This window comes from Pseudorca crassidens, chromosome 20 (assembly GCF_039906515.1).
Source record: "Pseudorca crassidens isolate mPseCra1 chromosome 20, mPseCra1.hap1, whole genome shotgun sequence".
Classification (NCBI taxonomy): domain Eukaryota; kingdom Metazoa; phylum Chordata; class Mammalia; order Artiodactyla; family Delphinidae; genus Pseudorca; species Pseudorca crassidens.
This window is the reverse complement of record NC_090315.1, coordinates 43,359,253-43,378,766: the sequence shown is the minus strand read 5'-3', so window position 1 is coordinate 43,378,766 and position 19,514 is coordinate 43,359,253. Positions and strand designations below refer to the sequence as shown.

Here is a 19,514-nt window from a genome sequence, read left to right as displayed (position 1 = left end):
AAGAGTTCTCTCACCTGGAGGCTGGACCAAGGAAGCCAACCTCAGGCACCGGCGGGTGAGGGTCTGGGAGTGGAGGGTGGGCAGGGCTGAGGCTGGTGTTGGTGGTGGGGGAAGGAGAAACACTGCCCTGTCGTCCAGGGAAGAGTTCCCGGGACTGGTTGGCGTGGCTGTCTGTGCTCTGTGCGCCCAGCTCAGCGCTAAGTGCTGGAAAATGCTGAGACGAGGGCAGGGCTCCTGCCCCGCGGGGACTCCCCCATGGCTGAAGGATGGCAGTGGGCGGTAGAACAGTCCTGTAGACCCTGAACCCTGAGTCCTCTGTTCCAGGAGGAGTTCTCCTGTGGTCAAGTCTTCCGTGACCTTGGTCAGGCTCTGCCCTTCAGGCCTTGCCGGCAACGTGAGGCGACCACAGGAAGCGGCCCTCAGAGTCGTCAGGGTCTTTCGAGCTTCAGACTTTTGTGACTTGGGGTGCTTCTGGGAAATGACCACTTTGGGCTCTACGAGCTGGGGAGGCCACGGGGGGAAGAAGACAAAGGTCTGGAGGTGAAACTCCCATGGAGACCCTTGTGGGCACAAGAATGAAGAAAGGCAGGGCAGCTGGGCCTGGGGGTCTTGATGGGCCTGGCCGAGGAGCTGGACACTACCCTGCGGGCAACGGGGAGCGGCAGGCCCTTAAAAGGGGAGGAAGAGGAGGCCAGTCTGTCCTGAGGGCCCTCTGGCTATGTGCATGCAGTGGGCTCAGGCAGGGGACAAGGGCGGGGGCAGCGTCCAAGTGGGTGGGAGGGGGAGGGGCAGCTCTGAGAGTTGCTGGTGCAGCTGAAAAAGGAGGGACCGTTGTACCCCATGGGGCCTGGGGAAGCCATGGCCCCGGGGCTGAGGGGGCATGAGGGGAGGAAGACTTCCTAGAGAGAGGAACCCTCTTGCCCACCGATCTGGGCTGGATCCTTACTGCCATGTCCCTCAGGCCCATCCTGACCATGGTTCCTGCCTGGCTGTGTCTGCTTTGCCTCTTCATCCCCCAGGTGAGCTGGGCCCTGCTCCTCACCCTCAGATCCTAGCTTTGGTTGGTACCCTCGCCCGCTACTCTACCTGGACCAGTTGCACTGACTATGGATGGTAGTGTTTGGGGGATGGTGATGAGGGCTGGCTACAGGCCTGTTGTGGGGTCAGGAGGTCAAAGGCCAGGGGGTGGATGGGCTAAGGTATAGCCAGGCCCAGGGAAGGGGCAGAATTCCCCTTCCCTGTCAGGTCCCGGCCCCCACGGCAGGAAGGTACAGCTTGCTGACGTGGTGAGAATCCTCCCACAGGCTTTCCCCGGGGCCCAGCCTGCAGAGGTGTATGTGGATGTCCCGGAAAACTACGGTGGAAATTTCCCTTTGTACTTGACCAAGGTGAGCCTGAGATATGCGTGGGCTGCCCTCGCCCCAAGTCCTGCTTCCCCTACCTCCAGCACTCCTTTCTCTTTCTTGCTCTGGCTTTCTTTCAACCCTGCTTTCGAGACAGTATGTGGTATAGCGTGAATGACTAATAAGATTTTAATCCCAGAAGAAAGTAGAGCTTTAAGTTTAAGGATGAAGTGATGGGGGGGGGTTTCAAGCTTTAGAAAGTAGGGCACGGAGTATAGAGAGCATCAGGCACAGAGGAAGGAGCTCTGGCTTTGAATTTCCACCCTGTTCCTTACTGGCTTTGTGACCTCAGGCAAGTGCCAACGCTCTCTAAGCCTCAGTCTCCCCACATATAAAATGGGGCCATAAGATGGAGGGGGCATCCTCCAGGCCCGGCCCCCACTCTCTTCACCTCTGTTCTCTCCTCGCCAGCTACCACTGCCCCATAAGGAGACTGAGGGCCAGATTGTTCTGTCAGGAGACTCAGGCGTGGCAGCTGAGGGCCCCTTTGCTGTGGATCCACAGTCTGGCTTCCTGCTGGTGACCAGGGCCCTGGACCGGGAGGAACAGGCAGAGTACCAGCTACAGGTATGACTGGGCCAGGGGTAGGAGAAAGCCACCAAGGCAAGGTGGGGCATTGACTACCCTTCCCTGCCAGGTCACCCTGGAGACAGAGGATGGACGTGTCTTGTGGGGCCCGCAGCATGTGCTTGTGCATGTGAAGGATGAGAATGACCAGGTGCCCCGTTTCTCCCAGGCCATCTACAAAGTTCAGCTGAGCCAGGGCACCAGGCCTGGTGAGTGCCCAAAGCAGCCAGCTCACAGCAAGGTCAGGTGGCCACTGATGGGAGAACAGAGAGTAAAGAGGTGGCCATAGAGTTGGCATAGGGACAGGGCAGTCAGGGTCCAAGTTGCCCCCTCCCATCTCTGTCTCATCCTGCACTCTCCCTACCGCACTGAGGATCCACAGGTGAGTTCCATCTACTCTTGGCCTCAGTTTGCTCATCTATGAAGTGGGGTGAAGAGCCATGGCTCACCTTCAGAATCCTGATATGACGATGAATACAGAAGGAAGACCCAGGGAGAGATAAAGGAAGCTTGGGAGACTCTCCCCACCCCTTCACCCCTAATGGTGAACCCTCTCCACACACACCAGGTGTCCCCTTCTTCTTCCTTGAGGCTTCAGACGGGGATGCGCCAGGCACAGCCAACTCGGATCTTCGATTCCACATCCTGAACCAGGCCCCATCCCAGCCTTCTGCAGATATGTTCCAGCTGGAGCCTCAGCTGGGGGCTCTGGCTCTCAGCCCTGAGGGTGAGCCTGAGCTGGGTGTGAAGAGGCGGGAGGGTTGGGAAAAGCTGGAGAAGGTTGCATCTGAGCTGCAGGATGGGTTGGAGCTGGAGAGATAAAGCAGGCGGAAAAAGTATTCCAGCTGGAGAGAGCAGCAAGGCAAAAACATGGGGGGAGGCAGGACCATGCCTGGAGAGTTAAGGAATGGTGTGGATGGAAGTGCCTCAACCATACATTCTGCAGACTTGGGCCTAAGAGACAAGGATATGAGAGACCTGAGGGGTTATGGCCCGGGACACTGCTGGGAGACCTTGGGAGTGATGGCAGGAGAGACCTGGACCTGGGAGTTCAGACCAGAGGCACAGGTTGGGGAAGGAAAGAAAAGCCAATCACACACCCACTCAGCCAGCCACCCATTCATCCATCTACCACGCAAACATACAGTCCATCTATCCAACCGTCCATCCACATGCCCAAATCCCCATCTTTCTACCCTCTCAAACCCCCATCCATCCACCTAGTCAACTGTCCATTTATCCAACCGGTCATTCACTCATCTACCTATCCACCAGTTTACCACCCCCCATCCTGGTCATCCACCTATCCAATCTATCAACCACTCATTGTGTGGACAGATGTGGAAGTGATTTTGCAAACCGTCAAGTCCTGGTCGGATGCTCACAATGGTGCTAAAGGGCCCTCTCATCCATTGGCCAAGAGAGTATCCTGAACACCTGACATACGCGTGGCTTTGTGTTTGGTACCAGGATGCATTGGCCCCCTGCTCAGCTGACCACCCTGCCCCTTCTAGGGAGCACCAGCCTAGATCAGGCTCTGGAGGGGCCATACCAGCTGTTGGTACGGGTCAAGGACATGGGTGACCAGGCCTCGGGCCACCAGGCCACAGCCACCGTAGATGTCTCCATAGTAGAAAACACCTGGGTGCCCCTAGATCCTGTCCACCTGGCAGAGAATCTCCAAGTTCCGTACCCACACCCCATTGCCCAGGTGAGTAAGTGGCTGTTAGCAGCTGAAATAACCCCATGGATGGTGTAGCTGGGCCTGAGTCTCGTGGAGATTTGGGGGGGTGGGTCTGGGGCTCAACTTGACCCCCTGTTCCTCCCCTACCTATGCTCCTCCCTCCACTGTCCCCATCAGTTCTCAAGACAGAGTGAGCGTATCAGGCCCTGGGACCAGGCCCTTAGCTCCTCACCTGCTATCCTCTGGCAGGCGTGGCTCTGTGCTCTGACCTCCTGAGCTGATCCCAGGCTTCCTCAGCAGAACAGCTGTCACCTCCTTGCTGCCATGGGGATTGTCACCCAGGCCAGGAATGTCTCAGGCTCCTCGAGGAATGCCCTGGGGTCAGGCCCAGCCTGAGAGGGCAGAGAACAAAACAACCTGGTCATTCAGGCACTTTGGGCAAGATCCAGGCTTGGACAAGGGCAAGGCCACTGTGGAGTTGTCACAGTGCCCTGAAAGAAAAGGAGCCTACCTGGACCCCAGAGAGGGCAGCAACTTGCCTGGGGTCACAAAACAGTTGGGGCCCAGGCTCCCTACCCAGGAACAGTTGGAATATAAGGGCTGACATGGGCTATTCCTGCCCCTCCTCCTGGGGGCCCTAATTCTGTGTCCCCCTCCCAGGTACATTGGAGTGGGGGGGATGTACATTATCACCTGGAGAGCCAGCCCCTTGGACCCTTTGATGTGGACAAGGAGGGAAAACTCTACGTGACCAGGGAGCTGGACCGAGAAGCCCAGGCTGAGGTGAGGTGAGGGGGAAGCCAGGAGGACAGGCTGAGGGGTGCTTGGTCCCCGTCCAGTGGGCTTCCGGGGGTGTCACATCCCCCACAGGCACTGAGGCAGAAGAGCTGGAGCTGGCCACCAGAAGGGAACCCAGACCCAGGCCAGGCTGGAGCTGCCTCTGGTCTTCATCTGAAGCCCTCCACTGCCCGCTATAGTACCTGCTCCGGGTGCGGGCTCAGAATACCCGTGGTGAGGACTACCCGGCCGAACCTCTGGAGCTGCATGTGGTGGTGATGGATGAGAATGACAACATGCCTGTCTGCCCCCCACGAGGCCCCGCAATCAGCATTCCTGAGCTCAGCCCCCCAGGTGGGCTATGAGCCTTGTCAGGGGGTGGGGGAGGGGTGAAGTCCCTGTGAGCTATCCCATCTTGCTCTCCTCTGGGATGGGACCAGCCTCAGGTCCCTATATCAATGTCTCACCCCCAACACATACACACACATGCGTGCGTGCGCGCGCGCGCGCGCGCACACACACACACACACACACACACACACACACACACAAAGAAGAGTGGTGAGGTAAGGCCTCGAGGTCTGGTTGTGGTCCCATCCATGTGGGTGATGTCTTTGCAGGCACCAAGGTGGCTAAGCTTTCGGCAGAGGATGCAGATGCCCCCGGTTCCCCCAATTCCCACGTTGTGTATCGGCTGCTGAGCCCTGAGCCCGAGGAGGGAGCAGAGGGGAGAGCTTTCGAGCTGGACTCCACCTCGGGCAGTGTGACACTGGGGGCTGCCCCCCTCCAAGCTGGCCAGAACATCTTGCTTCAGGTGCTGGTCATTGACCTGGGAGGAGCAGAGGGCGGTAAGTGCCCTGAAGGTGACCAGGGTTCCCTGACCCCTCTGTCCCCACCCTGGTCTCCCCAACATGCCCTCCCCTGCCTCAGGCCTCAGCAGCACCTGTGAGATTGCAGTCACGATCACGGACATCAATGACCATGCCCCTGAGTTCACCACTTCCCAGGTAAGCAGGAACAGGGGAGGACACCTTGAGAAGGTGCTAACGGGGGGGCTCACAGCCCCTCCCCATCTCTCCAGATTGAGCCCCTAAGCCTCCCTGAGGACACAGAGCCCGGGACTCTGGTGACCACACTCATGGCCACTGACGCCGACCTTGAGCCTGCCTTCCGCCTCATGGACTTTGCCATTGAGGCAGGGGATGTGGAGGGATCCTTCGGCCTGGATTGGGAGCCAGACTCTGGTCGTGTCCAGCTGCGACTCCTCAAGGTAAGGGGCTAGGGGTGGGGGAGTGGCGCACACACACACGTTCATGCACAGGGTGCCAAGCCGTGGCCCACACAGTGACCCGGGCCCCACTGGTTCCAGAACCTCAGCTACGAGGCAGCTCCAAGTCACAAGTTGGTGGTGGTGGTGCGGAGCGTGGCAGAGCCGGTGGGGCCAGACCCAGGCCCTGGAGCCACAGTCACCGTGACTGTGCTGGTGGAAAGGGTGACGCCACCGCCTCAGTTGGACCAGGAGAGCTACGAGGCCAGTGTCCCAGTCAGCACCCCCGCTGGCTCCCTCCTGCTGACCATCCGGCCCTCAGACCCCATGAGCAATCCCCTCAGGTGAGCCGGAAGACCAGCCCCTTAGCTGGGCTGGACCACCCCTACCTCCTCGGGATGATCCCAGGGCCTCAGAGGGAACTCTCATTACCTACAGCCTGCAATGTTCCTCAAACCATGGTTAATGTGAAGGTTGTGACTCCTGGTGGGGATCAGGGCTGGATGGAGAGGGGTGTTTGGACCCCGTGAGGGCTCAAATGATGCTTCCCCATACTGTCCTGGACCAGGCCCTCTTCCAGCCGCCCACCCAGACCGCAGCACTGGGTGCTGTTCCCAGGCTCTGGCTCTATCCGGCCCCTTTGTGGGCTGACCTGGGAATAGTGGAAATGAGTCAGGCCCCCCAGGCTCTGAGAGTCCCTCCCTCAGCCACAGTATCTGTGGTTTAAGCCCTGCCCCCCAACGAGTCCCTTAAGCTGGAGCGAGATCACGGGCACTGCTGCTGCCTTCAAGTCACAAAGGGCATGTGGAACTTGGGCAGATCACATGACCCAGAAGGTCTCTGGTCAAGACGTCATATGTGGTCCCTGCCTCCCTGCCCCATCTTCTTTGACCCTCAGGTTCTCCCTGGTCAATGACTCAGAGGGCTGGCTCTGCATAGAGGAGGTCTCCGGGGAGGTGCACATAGCCCGGGCCCTGCAGGGTGCACAGCCTGGGGACAAGTACACAGTGCTCGTGGAGGCCCAGGATGCAGGTATGGCCAAGCTGTGGTGGGGGCCTCTGGGAAGGTGAGAAAACCTAAGACAGACAGGCAGGGCGAAGCTTCCTCCCCAGCGCCCTTGCTAACAGCCGCTCTGCTCCAGGCAGGAGGGATGGGCAAGGGGCTGCGGCCAGTATACTTCTCTGAGAAGGCCTGGCCTCTGCCTCCCCTCTCAGACCACCCTTTCCTCCAGACACCTGCCACCCCCCAACCTCAGCCCTGGAGGGCCTCTCAGGGTGTCAGCTTCAGACACAGGCTGGGAGCAGAGGGAGTGGGACTGGGGGGTGGGGAGGGAGGGCCAGTGGCTCTCCTGGGGCAGGCGTGCCAGGAAGTGAGCCTGGATGGGACGCTGAGGCCAGGTGGGGAGGACTCTGAATGCCATTTTGACAGGATGAAGAGATGGCCCAAGGGCAGGTCCGTCAGGAAGGCAGGTCTCAGCTCTGAGCTGGGCTGTCCTGTGACAGGGGTGAACTCATCTATAGTCAGGGCATTTCCACATTGTTGGGCCCTGGCACCAGGGGCCAGGGTGAGGTGGGGGGACAGTGAGAACCAGCGTGGCATCCTGAAGGGCACAGAAAGGCCTGGCAGCTGTTTAGATAGTGAAGGGGGTGAAGTGCATTGCGAGGAAGAGAGAGGGGATGGAGAGGAGGGGGTCGAGGGGAGGGAGGGGGCGTGGAAGGGGACTCACAGGGTGAGACTGATGGGCTACGGGGAAGGGGACCAGGCCAGGGACTCTGAATTCACCCCACCCCCAGAAGGGCCCAGGCCAGCTCAGCACTACCTCCTCTGCAGATGAGCCAACGCTGAGCACCTCTGCGACCCTCGTGATCCACTTCCTGAAGGCTCCTTCTGCCCCAACCCCGACTGTGGCTCCTGAGCCCTCCCGACACCTCTGCACACCCCGCCAGGACCGTGGCGTGGTTGTCGGTGGACCCAGAGGGGACCCTGACCTGGCCGGCGGACACGGTCCCTACAGCTTTGCCCTTGGTCCCAACCCCACGGCGCAGCGGGATTGGCGCCTCCGGGCTCTCAATGGTGTGTAGTGGGGGAAGCAGGGAGGCTGTGGCCAAGGTGGGGAGTGGGTGGCGCTTGGAAGTGAGATGCCGTGGGGCTGGGCCTCGGGGAGCGGGCTAGTGACTCTGATCGCTGCTTATGGTCCCAACAGGGTCCCATGCCTACCTCACCCTGGGCCTGCATTGGGTGGAGCCACGCGAACATGTAGTCCCCATAGTTGTCAGCCACCATGACCGGGTGTGGCAGATCCAGGTCCGAGGTGAGGCCGGGCTGGGGTGCAGCCAAGGTCAGGGGCCTGTGGTTCCTGAGGGAACCCCTGAGATGCAGGGGGAGGATCTGGGCAATACGTCTACGGGCTCATAAGGACAGCATATGCCTGTGCACACCTGCATGTGTGTGGCTGGGCGCACAGACTGCAGTGCACACAGGCACGTGCACAGAGGAGCTTGCATCCCCCTGCCACACGCGTGAACACAGCATATGCACCAAAACCCACATACTGGCCAGCTGGGCTGGGCTGAGGGCTCTGAGGAGCTGCGGAGCCCGCCTCCACTGCCCTTACCTTCCTCCCCTGCCTCTCCCCAGTGATCGTGTGTCGCTGCAATGTGGAGGGGCAGTGCATGCGCAAGGTGGGCCGCATGAAGGGCATGCCCACGAAGCTGTCAGCGGTGGGCATCCTCGTGGGCACGCTGATAGCAATAGGTAACGGAGGTTGGGCTCCTGTGTGGGGGAGGGCAATGGTGGCTGGAGCCACAGCCTCCGGATAAACAGTGCCCCATCCCATGGTGTCCCCACAGGGATGGAGAAGGAGCCCCCCAACTCTCCTAGTCATTATGCTGTTGCCTCCTGTTATCATAGTCAAGCTCATCCTCATTGATAACAGCATTTACTGTTACTGCTACGCATTAACTGTGTATCAGGCCTTATGCCAAGCATAGGATTATTGCGTTGAATCCTCCCTACAACCCTGTGGTGCTGCCATCTCCCCATTTTCCAGATGAGGTCACTGATGCTCAGACAGGTTAAGTGATTTGTCTGAAGTTACACAGCCAGGGAGTGGCAGAGCCCAGCTCTTTCCAGCCTAACTCTTTCAGTCCAAGCCTCCCTCTCTATCCCCTTTGTTTCTTTAGCCCCTTAATTTTTTCTCCTGGCTGGTTTTCTTTGCTGGTTCTAGCACATTGCTACAGTGTGCCTTTCTCTCAGAGGTCCGTGGGAACAACTCACTGGCTCCCAGATGATCCCCACCCAAACTGTTCCCCAGAGAAAGGGACCTTGGAGGCTGGGGTGTTCTGGCCCTGGTGAGGGCTGAGCAGGCCAAGCAGTCAGGCTCCTTCAGGCGCCGGAACCACAGAGTCATACCCAGCCCAGCCTTGGGGATGCTGTCTAGGAAACTTTGCTGCCTTATTAAATCGATACCAACAGCAAGGAGTCCCTAGTGATAGACAAGTCCTATGGCCCTTTCGGAGGGCTGATCTATCCCTCTCCGGCCCCTCAGGCATCTTCCTCATCCTCATCTTCACCCACTTGACCCTGGCGAGGAAGAAGGACCTAGATCAGCCAGTAGACAGTGTGCCCCTGAAGGCGGCGGTTTAAATGGTCCAGGCAGCCCCTCCTGGGAACTTGGCCTCTGGCTCCATCTGAATCCACTGGGAGATGGCCCAGCACTCCAGATCCACGAGGGCCAGGACAGGGCAGAAGCCCCTTCACCTGCCCTAGGGGGGAGGCAACATCACCAGACTTATCTGCAGAGCCTGCGCACTGACTAAATGGGCTGCCCGTGGGAGCACTTCATATGGCTCACGTTTGTCCAATAATAAAGCCTCGGAGAACTGGGCGTGGGTCCTAGAGGACTGTGGGCCCATGTCCAGGTGTCCATGTGCGTGTGTGCATTATCCATGTCCACCTGCCCTTTCACCCCTTCCCCATCTCCGGCTGCACAGAAAGGGTGTGGGGGCTTGAGGGATGAGCCTGGGGTCCCCTGCGGGGAAAGACACAGGGGCATCATATGGGCTCTTGGTGAGATCCTGAGGCTAGAGCAAGGTGGGTCATTTCTGTGGGCATTCGGAGAACACTGGCTGCAGGCCCTGCATGGGTTAACTGTCCAGGTGATGGTTGAGGAGGGTGTCCCTGAGAGTGTTATTTCTGTGTTTGCCTGGATATCGTCTTTGCTCTGGGGGGTGCACCTTGTGAGTCCATGTCCTGTACTCATGTGTGAGCATACTCGTGTCCCTGTATATGCGTCACCTGCACACAGGGGTGGGCAGAGGTCCCTCAGTCTCAGGAGGGGTCTGGGTAGGAATCGTGAGGGCCTGGGTAGGAATCCTCAGGGCCCCATGGGGCTGGAACAGGAGAGGTGAGGCTGGGGATCAGTCTCTGTCCCCATGCTGGCCCCAAGGCACCTTTGGGTTTTACACACAGGCTGGTGAGTGCATGGGGAGTCTGCAAAAAGAGAAGGGGGAATTATTCAGATGGACACCACTGGGGTGGAATAGGAACCCTCGTGGCTCACCCTGCCTCTGCCTCAGGTGAACCCCTTCCCCTAGCCAAAGATTAAGCCATGGCCCTGGTGCTAAGCCCTGACCACATCTCCAGACTGACCTCTAATCCCTGACCCTTGACTGACCCCAGACACATGCTGATCCCCCACGCCTTCATCCCAACGGTCTCTGGGGAGCCGGGGTGGGACTTGTTGTCCCAGGCACCCTGAGCTGATGATGGTAAATCACGGGGAAGGGAGAAAAACAACCTCATTGGGGCCCAGGCCCTATTTTTAGGAGATAATCTCTTCACTCCTGGCAGATTCTGTGGGATGGAGGCCAAGCCCAGCCAAGAGAGATGGGGCAGGCATCCTGGCTGGCCTGGGGGAGCGTGGGAAACTCAGCCTGGATCCCCAGCCCAGGGAGAGACCCTGAGGCTGATCCCAGCCACTCTGGGCCCAGGTCCCCTCTCCCCACCCACACCCCTATCCTCCACGGGAGGCTCTGCTGACTACTGTGGTCCAAGCAGAGCTTCCTGCCCCTCTCCTAGGATCCTCTGCTTGGCCTGTACCCACTCAGAAGTCTTCAGGGTGCAAAGTTCTTCGAAAGCAGATCTCATCTAATCTTTCCGTCAACCTACGAGGGCAGGCTTATTGGCCCCATTTTCCAGTGAGGGATCTTGAAGGTCAGGGAGATTAAGGGTTGCAGCTGGGAGTCTTAGAAGCAGGGCACAAGGTGAGACTGTCTGGTCAAGGTTTATCTTACCTCTCCAGCAGTGTCCACAGCCTTCAGCTGGGCTCTGCTCCCATGAGATCCCCCAGAAGAGCCTTAGAGATCACCCAGGCCAGCAACTTCTAATCAAGTTGGAAAAGTAAATCACAAAGAGGTGGGGAGACCTTCCCAAGTTCACCCAGCCAGTGGGACGCAGCACCTGAGCTGGAACCCTGGAACCCCTGCTTTCTGGGTCCTTGTTCTGGATAGATAGATAGGCTGATAGGTGGGTGAGTGGATGCATGGATGGATGGGTGGGTTGGTGGATGATGGCTGGGTAGATGGGTAGAGGGATGGATAGGTGGGGGGTGGGGTGGTAAGTGGATGGATGTATGGGCTGGTAAGCAGGTAGGTGGAACCCCGGCCAAGGAAAGGATGGATGACAGGATACCAGGGCATATTAAGGCATCTGCCCCAATTTGAGGGTTCCTTTCTTAAGCCTCCAGACCTCAAAATACTTTCTGCTTGTGGGGCTGACAACAGGGTCCACAATCCCCAGTTTTCCTGAGCATTTGTGGACATAAGCCTCTCCTGCAATCCTCAGCCCCTTCTAGAGAGTAAAGTGAGGGTCATAGAGGGGCGTGGCTTCTCCCGGGTCTCAGAGGGAGAGAAACAAGAAGCTGGTGCTTGTTTGTGGGCTTGGTGGTAGGTCAGCAAGTGCTTGTGCAGATTCGCGCTAGTGAGCGGGCCTTACTCTGCAGGCCGCGGGGCCTGGACCCTGCGAGGGCAAAGTGGGGGATGACTGGTGGCTCAGTGTGGGCGGAAGAACACGTGAGTCATGCTCTGCCTCATCCTTGCTGTGTGTTCCCAGGTGAGTCTCGTTACCTCTCTGAACCCCGGTTTACTTGTTGATAAAATGGGCCTGGCTCAGATGGAGTTGTTGAGAGGACTACGCGAGATAACCCCCCTAAAACGTGTAGCACGATGCCGGGCGCACAGCAGGAGCTCAATCACCATGGCTTCCCCTGGTCCATGGAGTGTGGGGAGGACTTACCTCAGATGCCTATAGCCACAGACTCTCACACACTCCCCATGGGCCCCATGGGCCCAGGCTTTTGCGGGGCGGAGTGTGGAGAGGGGCCCCAACTCCAGCTCTCACACGGCCCTGGAAAGACATCTGCCTCCAGCCTTGGCTCCTTGCCAGCTCCAAGGCTCTCTCTGGGTGACGCTGAGGGTTCTCATGGGGTTCAGACTGGTCTGGAGGCTCCCCCGGTGGGGAGCTCATGGTCTCCCTCTCCCAGGCTCCTTCCAGAGGCACAGGGCCAGATCAAAGGGACCCAGCACTGAGGACTGGGAGGCGGGCTTGGAAAGAATGTAAACATGAGGATATTTTTAAACTTTTTCCAGCTCCAGAGATTAGGGCTCTTGAAGCAAGAGGCCCAGAGGTCAGTCCGGCCCTTGCTCACAAAGGAAGAAACAGTCTTGGGACCTCAGAGACCCCCCACCCCACTCACATCCACCGATACCCATCCTAAGACTCTAGCTGGGGCCTCAGGGCAGGAGTTCTTCCTCTGATCTCACCTCTAGACGTCCTGCTGCTGCGGGGTAATGTGTCTCTAATGAGGGGGCCTCAGGGACATGTGAGGACCCAAAGGGTTGAGGGGTTTGGGGGGCCTACCTGAGAGCTAGTGCTAAGAGACTGAGCCTGGAGACACCATGGCAGCCCTGTCACTCCGTCAGGTGTGCGTGTGTGCCTGTGTGCACACGCATGTGTCTATGGGTGTGTAAGTGTGCGTTAAACTCTAGTCTGCGTGGTGTAAGCATGCGAGGAACCCATCCCAGCCCCTTCCTTCTTCCCCCTCCCTAGCATGCCTGGCCCCTTCCCCCTGGGACTCCTTGGGTCAGTGGGGGACATGGCGGGGCAGGCAGGAGGTAGGCTTGAGGGTCAAGGAGAAGAGAACAGGGAAGATGAGGAGAGCAAGCGTGCTGTGAGGGGTGAGGAGGCTGGGGGAGGAGCTGGGTCCAGGTCTGAGCCATGCAGTGAGTCAGGCTGTGAGAGCTTCAGGGGCCACCGATCTGGGGACTGCAGAACTCAGCCTCATCTCCCTTAATTACCCCAGGTGTCACAGTGACTCAGGAACTTGGATGCAAGCCTCCTTAGATCTCCCTGCTTCAGATAGCGTGGTGACGCTCATCCTGGGTTCCATGACAACAGCCTCTTCCCTCAGTGATGCAGCCACCCTTGCACACCCATGTGACGCAGTGGAGCACACACAGGAGTGTCACAGGGAGACTCATAGAGGGGTCTCAGCCACAACATGTGCCATATCCCAGGGACTCCCACACCCTTACCCCATCCACATCCCCACTGACCGGGAAGTCAAAGGGTCAGAGTTCACATGGGCACTCAGGAGACGCCAGGCAGCAGGTACCAGGACCACAAGGGCCCCTAGCATGTGGAAAGGGCTTGCTGGCCATTTTCCATGCTTCAGGGGGCTGCTGTGCTACCTTACCCTGCTTATCGGCCCAGAGAGGGACAGTGTCCGGCTCCAGGTCACACAGCTCGTCAGTGGAGGTCAGGGCTCAGGTCCCAGGCCGGGATCCACAGGGCAGTGTGCTCCCCTCCATGTCCCTTCCACTGAGGCAGCAGGGGAAGAGGATGAGGCTTGGTGCTTTACCATAAGGTGTGGTGGGACTCAAGGACAATGGGTGGGGGTGGCAAATGAGTCTGATGGGAAGAGGGACCTGGAGACTTATCCTCAATCTGCGGGCCAGAGCTGCCTGCCTGAAGCTGTCGCTGTGCTGTCCCTGTGTACATGCCCACTCAGCAGGGCTGTTGCTATTCTTACCCACTTGGTGGTGGCAGCGGGGTCAGAGATAGTGGCTAGGTGGGAGCGAGTCATGAGCACCAGTCCCTTATCGGACACGTTCCCTGGAAACTTGGCAGGGGCTGCCAGGCTCTGGGAGCCTGGGCAGGGCGGGTGAGGCAGTCACAGGGACAGGGTGGGGGGATGGGCTCACTCGGAACAAGGCCCTGTGCCAGCTCAGCTGTCTCTCCTACAGCTAGGCAAGCTCCCATCAGAATTGGCCAGGGGTTTCCAGTGGAATTTCTTCCCATGTGGTCATTAACACCCTCAAGTCATCCTTAGCTTCCTACCCAGTCCACCCCAGAATGGACCACCTCTGAGCTTTCAATGCCCGAGAAGGTAAGGTGTTGGCTTCCCCAGCGAGGCTGTAGGCAGGGCTGCATTTACAGGGAGAGCACTGTACTGTGAGCCACAGGGTCCCAGGCTGACCGCTGTCCTGCCCGCTTTCTAGCTGTGTGACCTTGGGTAAGTCACTTCCCTTCCTCTGAACTTGTGTTTCCTTACCATTTCCGGGGCTGTTGTAGGGATGACAAAGTCCAACAGTCAGGAAGGTAGACTGAGGGCTGCGAATACGTGTGTGTCTCTGCACACGGCCAGGATGGGGAGAGGGAGACACGTGTGTTCCCCACCTTGGAGACTCCCGCCCCGTGGATTTTCCATTGGCACGTCGGCACCCTCTCCCCAAAATAGTCCCTACGAGCCGTATGCGACAGAGCCCAGACTGAGGGGACTTTTTTTAGCCGCCCTTTGTCAGCTCTCGAGCGGCCGCTATTTTGAGCCCCAACGCCTGAAGGAGTAGGGCCAAGTGAGGGCTGGGGTCAGCTCAGTGGGTCTGGCTGGCTCCCCGAAGGCATCCCCGAGGGGGCCAGCCATGCCCTCTCAGGCCCAGAGCTGCTGGCAAGGAGAACACAGCATCCCCTGTGTATTGGGCCTGAGGGCTCCGTAGTCCACCTCCAGGGAAGCTGCAGACCTGGCAAAAACCATCCTCATTTATGGCGCTCACCCCATAGGCCACTGGCCACGGCCCCCGAGGGAAGAGTACGTTGTAGGGATTAACTGAGATAACACAAGCAAAGCCCTAACTTAGCACAGGGGCTGACACATAATCGGCCCTCAGAAAATGGGAACAGCTAGGATTATTATTGTCATCAGCTACAGTCATTCTTGGTTTTGTTGTTACCGTAACATTTTTATCAGGTTTCCTTCTAGTCTTTTTTCTGTGCATTTATCTTATGTCACTGAGTTCAGGTCACAAAACTCCTCCCCCCTCCACACACTTGATTTCAGCAGAAAGGAGCCCCTAAGTCTGCTGGGGTACCTCTCTCTGCATCTCTGGGCCCCACTCCCAGGGATCACCCCTCTATAAATAGCCTTTGGGGTCCATGACCCCTAAGACTGTACTTGACCTTCCAGAGTGTCTATGGTATGCCCACAGCTTCTGTCATCTCCTCAAATGTCATCAACCACTGCCCCACAGGATTCCAGGGCTCCAGAATCTGAAAGCTGAGTTTAGGAGCCGGCTTCCCAGATGGCTCCTGCGCCTGGATTCTAGAACTCTCTGGCCAACACCTAAGGAAACGGGGCTCGCTTCCGCAGATAGATGCGAGAAAGAATTTTCTGGCCGGTCAGGTGGATAAGATTAAGCAATGGCTCATGAGGACAAATGATCCATTTGTCAGTTTCCTAGTCTTTGTTGGGGTTGGGGGAGGGTGTGGGCTGCCAGGAAGAAGGGATGGGGGTAGGGAGCCAGATTCCGGAACGTGGCTGGGCAGGGCAAGAAAGGGAGCGTGGCTGAGCCAGGCCTCCGCCTTCCCCACTGGGGTCAGTTCCCAGCAGGTCAGCAAGGTCAGCTGGGACTGGGGAGTCATACGTTTTACCCTCACCCCAAGGGGTTACTGTACAAGGTGAGACTTCCTTGTTACCCGAAGGACAAAAATAGATCCCAGGTGATGGTCAGTGATCCATGCCCAGAACCACCAAGGTTATTCTGAGGGTGGCAGGCACAGGGCCAGCCCAGGCTCGGTCAAGTGGGACTGAGCTGGAAGTGGCATCCTCAGCCTGCAGGCTGTCCCTGCCATTTTGGGAATCCTGAATGGGGTGGCGGGACTGGAGCCACAAGCAGGCCGACCCTAGGTGGGCTTAGATAGAATTCTGACTTGGCCACGTGACCCTGGGCCACTTGGTATCTCCCGGCATCGGCTTCCTTGTCAAATGATGGGGACCTTGATCCCTGCTTCTCAGGGTGGTTGAGAGAACCCTGTGAAGCTGACAGATGGTGCTCAATAAATGCATGAATCTCCACTTCAGCTGTCCTAGAATCCAGAGATGGGACTTCCCTGGCAGTCCGGTGGTTAGGACTCCGCACTTCTACTGCAGGGGGCATGAGTTCGATCCCTGGTCGGGGAACTAAGATCCCACATGCTATGTGGCGCGGCTAAAAAAAAAAAAAAAAAAAGAATCCAGAGAAGACAAGGGCCTTGCCTGTGTAGCTCCGCCACCAAAACACCCCTTCCCCGCCAATCTGAAGGAACCGGAGTCAGGCACAAAAGCACATTTCTGGAAAGGCCAGTGGGGATTTTCCAGGAACAACTCCATCCGGCTGGAGAATTCCATTTCTGGCCCTGCTGCCCAGGGCTCAGGCTAAGGAGGGGATGCTCTGGCTCATTCCAGTTCTGCCTACTTCCTGCTCCTCGCCTGCAAAGCCCAGATCAGGGTGTCCCACACTGTATTCTCTTGCTGTTTGCTCTGGAGTGTGAGGGACCTGAGGTTCTGAGGTCCCCCTTGGAGCCCGGACACCGAACAGTGCTGGGCACACAATTGGTCCTCTCCTGACCCCCCACCCCTTCCTGGGGTCCTCCCGTTCCTTCATCCAACATGTCTTAGGATTTTCCATGGAGCCAACCCCTGACCTCGGGGTCACCCCCGATGAACACGGACAAGCCAATACGATGGACACTGACCTGGGGGACAGATGGCACCTGACCCAGCTCATGGGTGGAGGTGACCCAGGCAGCTGGAGTGGGGAAGTGTAGCCAGTTTGGGACAGCTGCCTGGGCAGAGGCTCAGAGGGTTAAGACTTACTGGGATGTTTCCGTGAAGGAGAACGGGTTTGAGGGAGTCGGGTGGGCATTGAGGTCCAGGTGGGAGCTGAACTGAACTCATTTATTTATTGAGCTGGAACTGGACCCCAATCCCCTTCCCAGACCAGGCCTCTCCCCTCCACAACTACCCGCACGAGGGTTTTCCCTGGGTTTGTCGAGAAACGGGGATGGTCCTCTCAGGGGAAGTCCAGACTGGCAAGTAGGAATCTCAAGACATAACAGGGCATTAGAGCTGGGCCTAAGGGGACGCAGCTCAGCTCACCACAAGGGATATTCCACCCTCTAGGATATTCCTGCACCCACAAAATGCACTTTCCGCCCACAAAGGTCCCTGTGGAGTGACAGGACACTCAGATCTGCTGGGAGCAAAGCTCTTGTAGGGTCCCAGCTGGGCCTCATGGACCCCTAGACCCATTCTGCCATTTTATCGCAACTTCAGCCCACCACCTGTGCCGTATCCAGCTTCGGCCACCGCTCCGCCCCTCGGGACGGGGAACACGGTCCCCCTCCACCCTGTAGGCTGGCGCCAAGGTTTATGATCCAGCACAAAAGACGCTGAGAGCCACAAGGGTGGAAAAAGTTACCCAGTTCTAAATCAGCCAGTCTTTGGGTGATCTCATCCCCTTCCCAATATAGTCGCAGTCCCCTCCCCCATGAACCAGCCCCTGGCCAATGCAGTTAGTCACGAGGGAGCTGGTGGAGGGGCGGACTGCGCGCCCGCGCGCGTGCACGCGCGCGTGTGCGTATGCGTGTGCGTGTGCGTGTGTGGGGGGAGGGATTTCAACTTGGGGTTGTACTGTACATTCTGTTTTGCAATCTGATTTCCTATCCCCTCATTTACAGGATTTACATTTAGTAGTTTTCCTGTCAAATAATAAAGATCTTCCATCATCACTTTATTTTTTCACTATCACTTTTAAAGTCCACCAGGATGGTTGTGCTAGAATCTATTTGTCCGGCATGTAGAGGAAGGACATGTCAGCAGTGTCCAGTTTCTCCTTCCTACAAATACCAGTGCTATGACCATTTTTGTTCAAACCCCTTTGTACAGTTGCCTGATCCTCCCTCCCTCCCTCCCTCTCTGTCTGTCTGTCTCTCTCTTTCAGATAAATTCTAACAGGTGCTGGGTGAGAGAACAGGCTTCACTGTATGACTGATGAGTTCTGAGCCCTCCCCTAAGCCAGAGGTGCCAGGCCCAGGGCAGGGAGGGGATCCAAGACCAATCCAGGGCCACGGGGTCAGGGGAACAGGGCAGGCTGTGGTCTGCTGGTCCCTCCTGCTGCTCAAGGCCAGCCTCCACCCCTAGCTTCCACCTGCTCTTGCCTCCCCAACTCCATAGGCCAGACCGACTGGGGACGCAGGGAAAGGCCATATACGAGGTCCGTCCTGTGTTGTATTCACATAGTCCCACCCCAGGCACAAGAGGTCCCCACAGTCCATCCAGTTCTCGTCTTGCCAAGTATTCCCCGCAGCTTCTGCTAGAATGCTTCCACGGACCAAGAGCTTACTCCATCCTGCCAGGCTTTTGGGGAGCAGACAGGGCATTTTTTAAAAAATCAGATGAGTAGATATTCAACAGAATTGCATGATCTCTTAGCAATTGCACGAAAGCTACAAGGAAGCTTTGGAGACAAGCACCAGGGTTTGAAACTCAGCTCTGCATTTACTAGTTTTATGACCTTGGGCACATAATTTTACCCCTCCAGGTTCAGTTTCATCATCTGTAAAATGGATTCATAATACTTGCTTCATATGGTTGCGAGGACAAGGGATTGGCTCTTGTGATTATGGAGGTTAAGTCCCACCATCTGCTGTGCAAGCTGGAGGCCCAGGAAAGCCAGTGGTGTGGTTCCAGTCCAAATCCAAAGGCCTACGAACCAGAGGAGCCAAGGATATAAGTCCCAGTCAGAGTCCAAAGGCCTGAGATATCCGAGGTCAGAAGATGAATGTCCCAGCTCAACAGAGAGCAACTTTCCTCTTCCTTCCACTTTTTTGTTCTATCCCAGCCCTCAATGGATTAGATGATGTCTACCCACTTCTTTACTCAGTCTACTGATTAAAATGCTAATCTGTTCTGGAAACACCCTCACAGATGTGGACCTTAAAACCCTTACCTTAAACCACAGCCAGGAATAAGAGGTGGAGGGTTCTAGGCTATATCCCAGAGGTGACAGGGCGCTGGCCTGACCCTTAGAGGTGACTCCAGCTTGTGGGGTAAGACAAAGACCGCTTTCTCTTTTCTCACTCCTTCCTCTATGTGTGACTGTTGCGCCCGCACACCTGGGGAGGAGGATTCTGAGCTTTCCCTTGGAGCAGAGGAGTGAGTCTGACCAGGACGGCTCTGATAGCTGTATGCTGGGAGGAGTTGACCAGAGGGGGCATCTATTGTTTGGGGGTGGAGGAGGGTAAAGGTGGTTTGGACCATTCTTGGGGCTGGGACAGGTGGTGGGCAGGAGGCAGTGAACCCCAAAGCTGCTGGTGGGGGCTGTGGGACTGGCTGCAGGGAGCAGAGTGTGGAGGTGGGAAGGGTTCAGAGATGTGGGGCAGTCCCCAGAAAGGCACACCACACTGGAGGAGACCAGAAAAGGTGACAGCCACCCCCTCGCCT

General features: G+C 57.5%; 1 protein-coding gene across 1 annotated transcript; it reads left to right on the top strand.

Moving 5' to 3' along the window:
• On the top strand, positions 1 to 9,563 carry CDH16 (cadherin 16). Its single transcript, XM_067717838.1, has 18 exons — positions 1 to 55; positions 962 to 1,019; positions 1,305 to 1,388; positions 1,815 to 1,970; positions 2,041 to 2,179; positions 2,539 to 2,697; positions 3,485 to 3,681; positions 4,315 to 4,437; positions 4,632 to 4,785; positions 5,052 to 5,279; positions 5,362 to 5,438; positions 5,513 to 5,701; positions 5,801 to 6,042; positions 6,597 to 6,730; positions 7,529 to 7,771; positions 7,902 to 8,009; positions 8,336 to 8,452; positions 9,246 to 9,563. Exons 2-18 carry the CDS (start codon positions 975 to 977, stop codon positions 9,341 to 9,343), a joined length of 2,493 nt encoding a protein of 830 aa, XP_067573939.1. The 5' UTR covers positions 1 to 55; positions 962 to 974; the 3' UTR covers positions 9,344 to 9,563.
• The last annotated feature ends 9,951 nt before the right edge of the window (positions 9,564 to 19,514 follow it).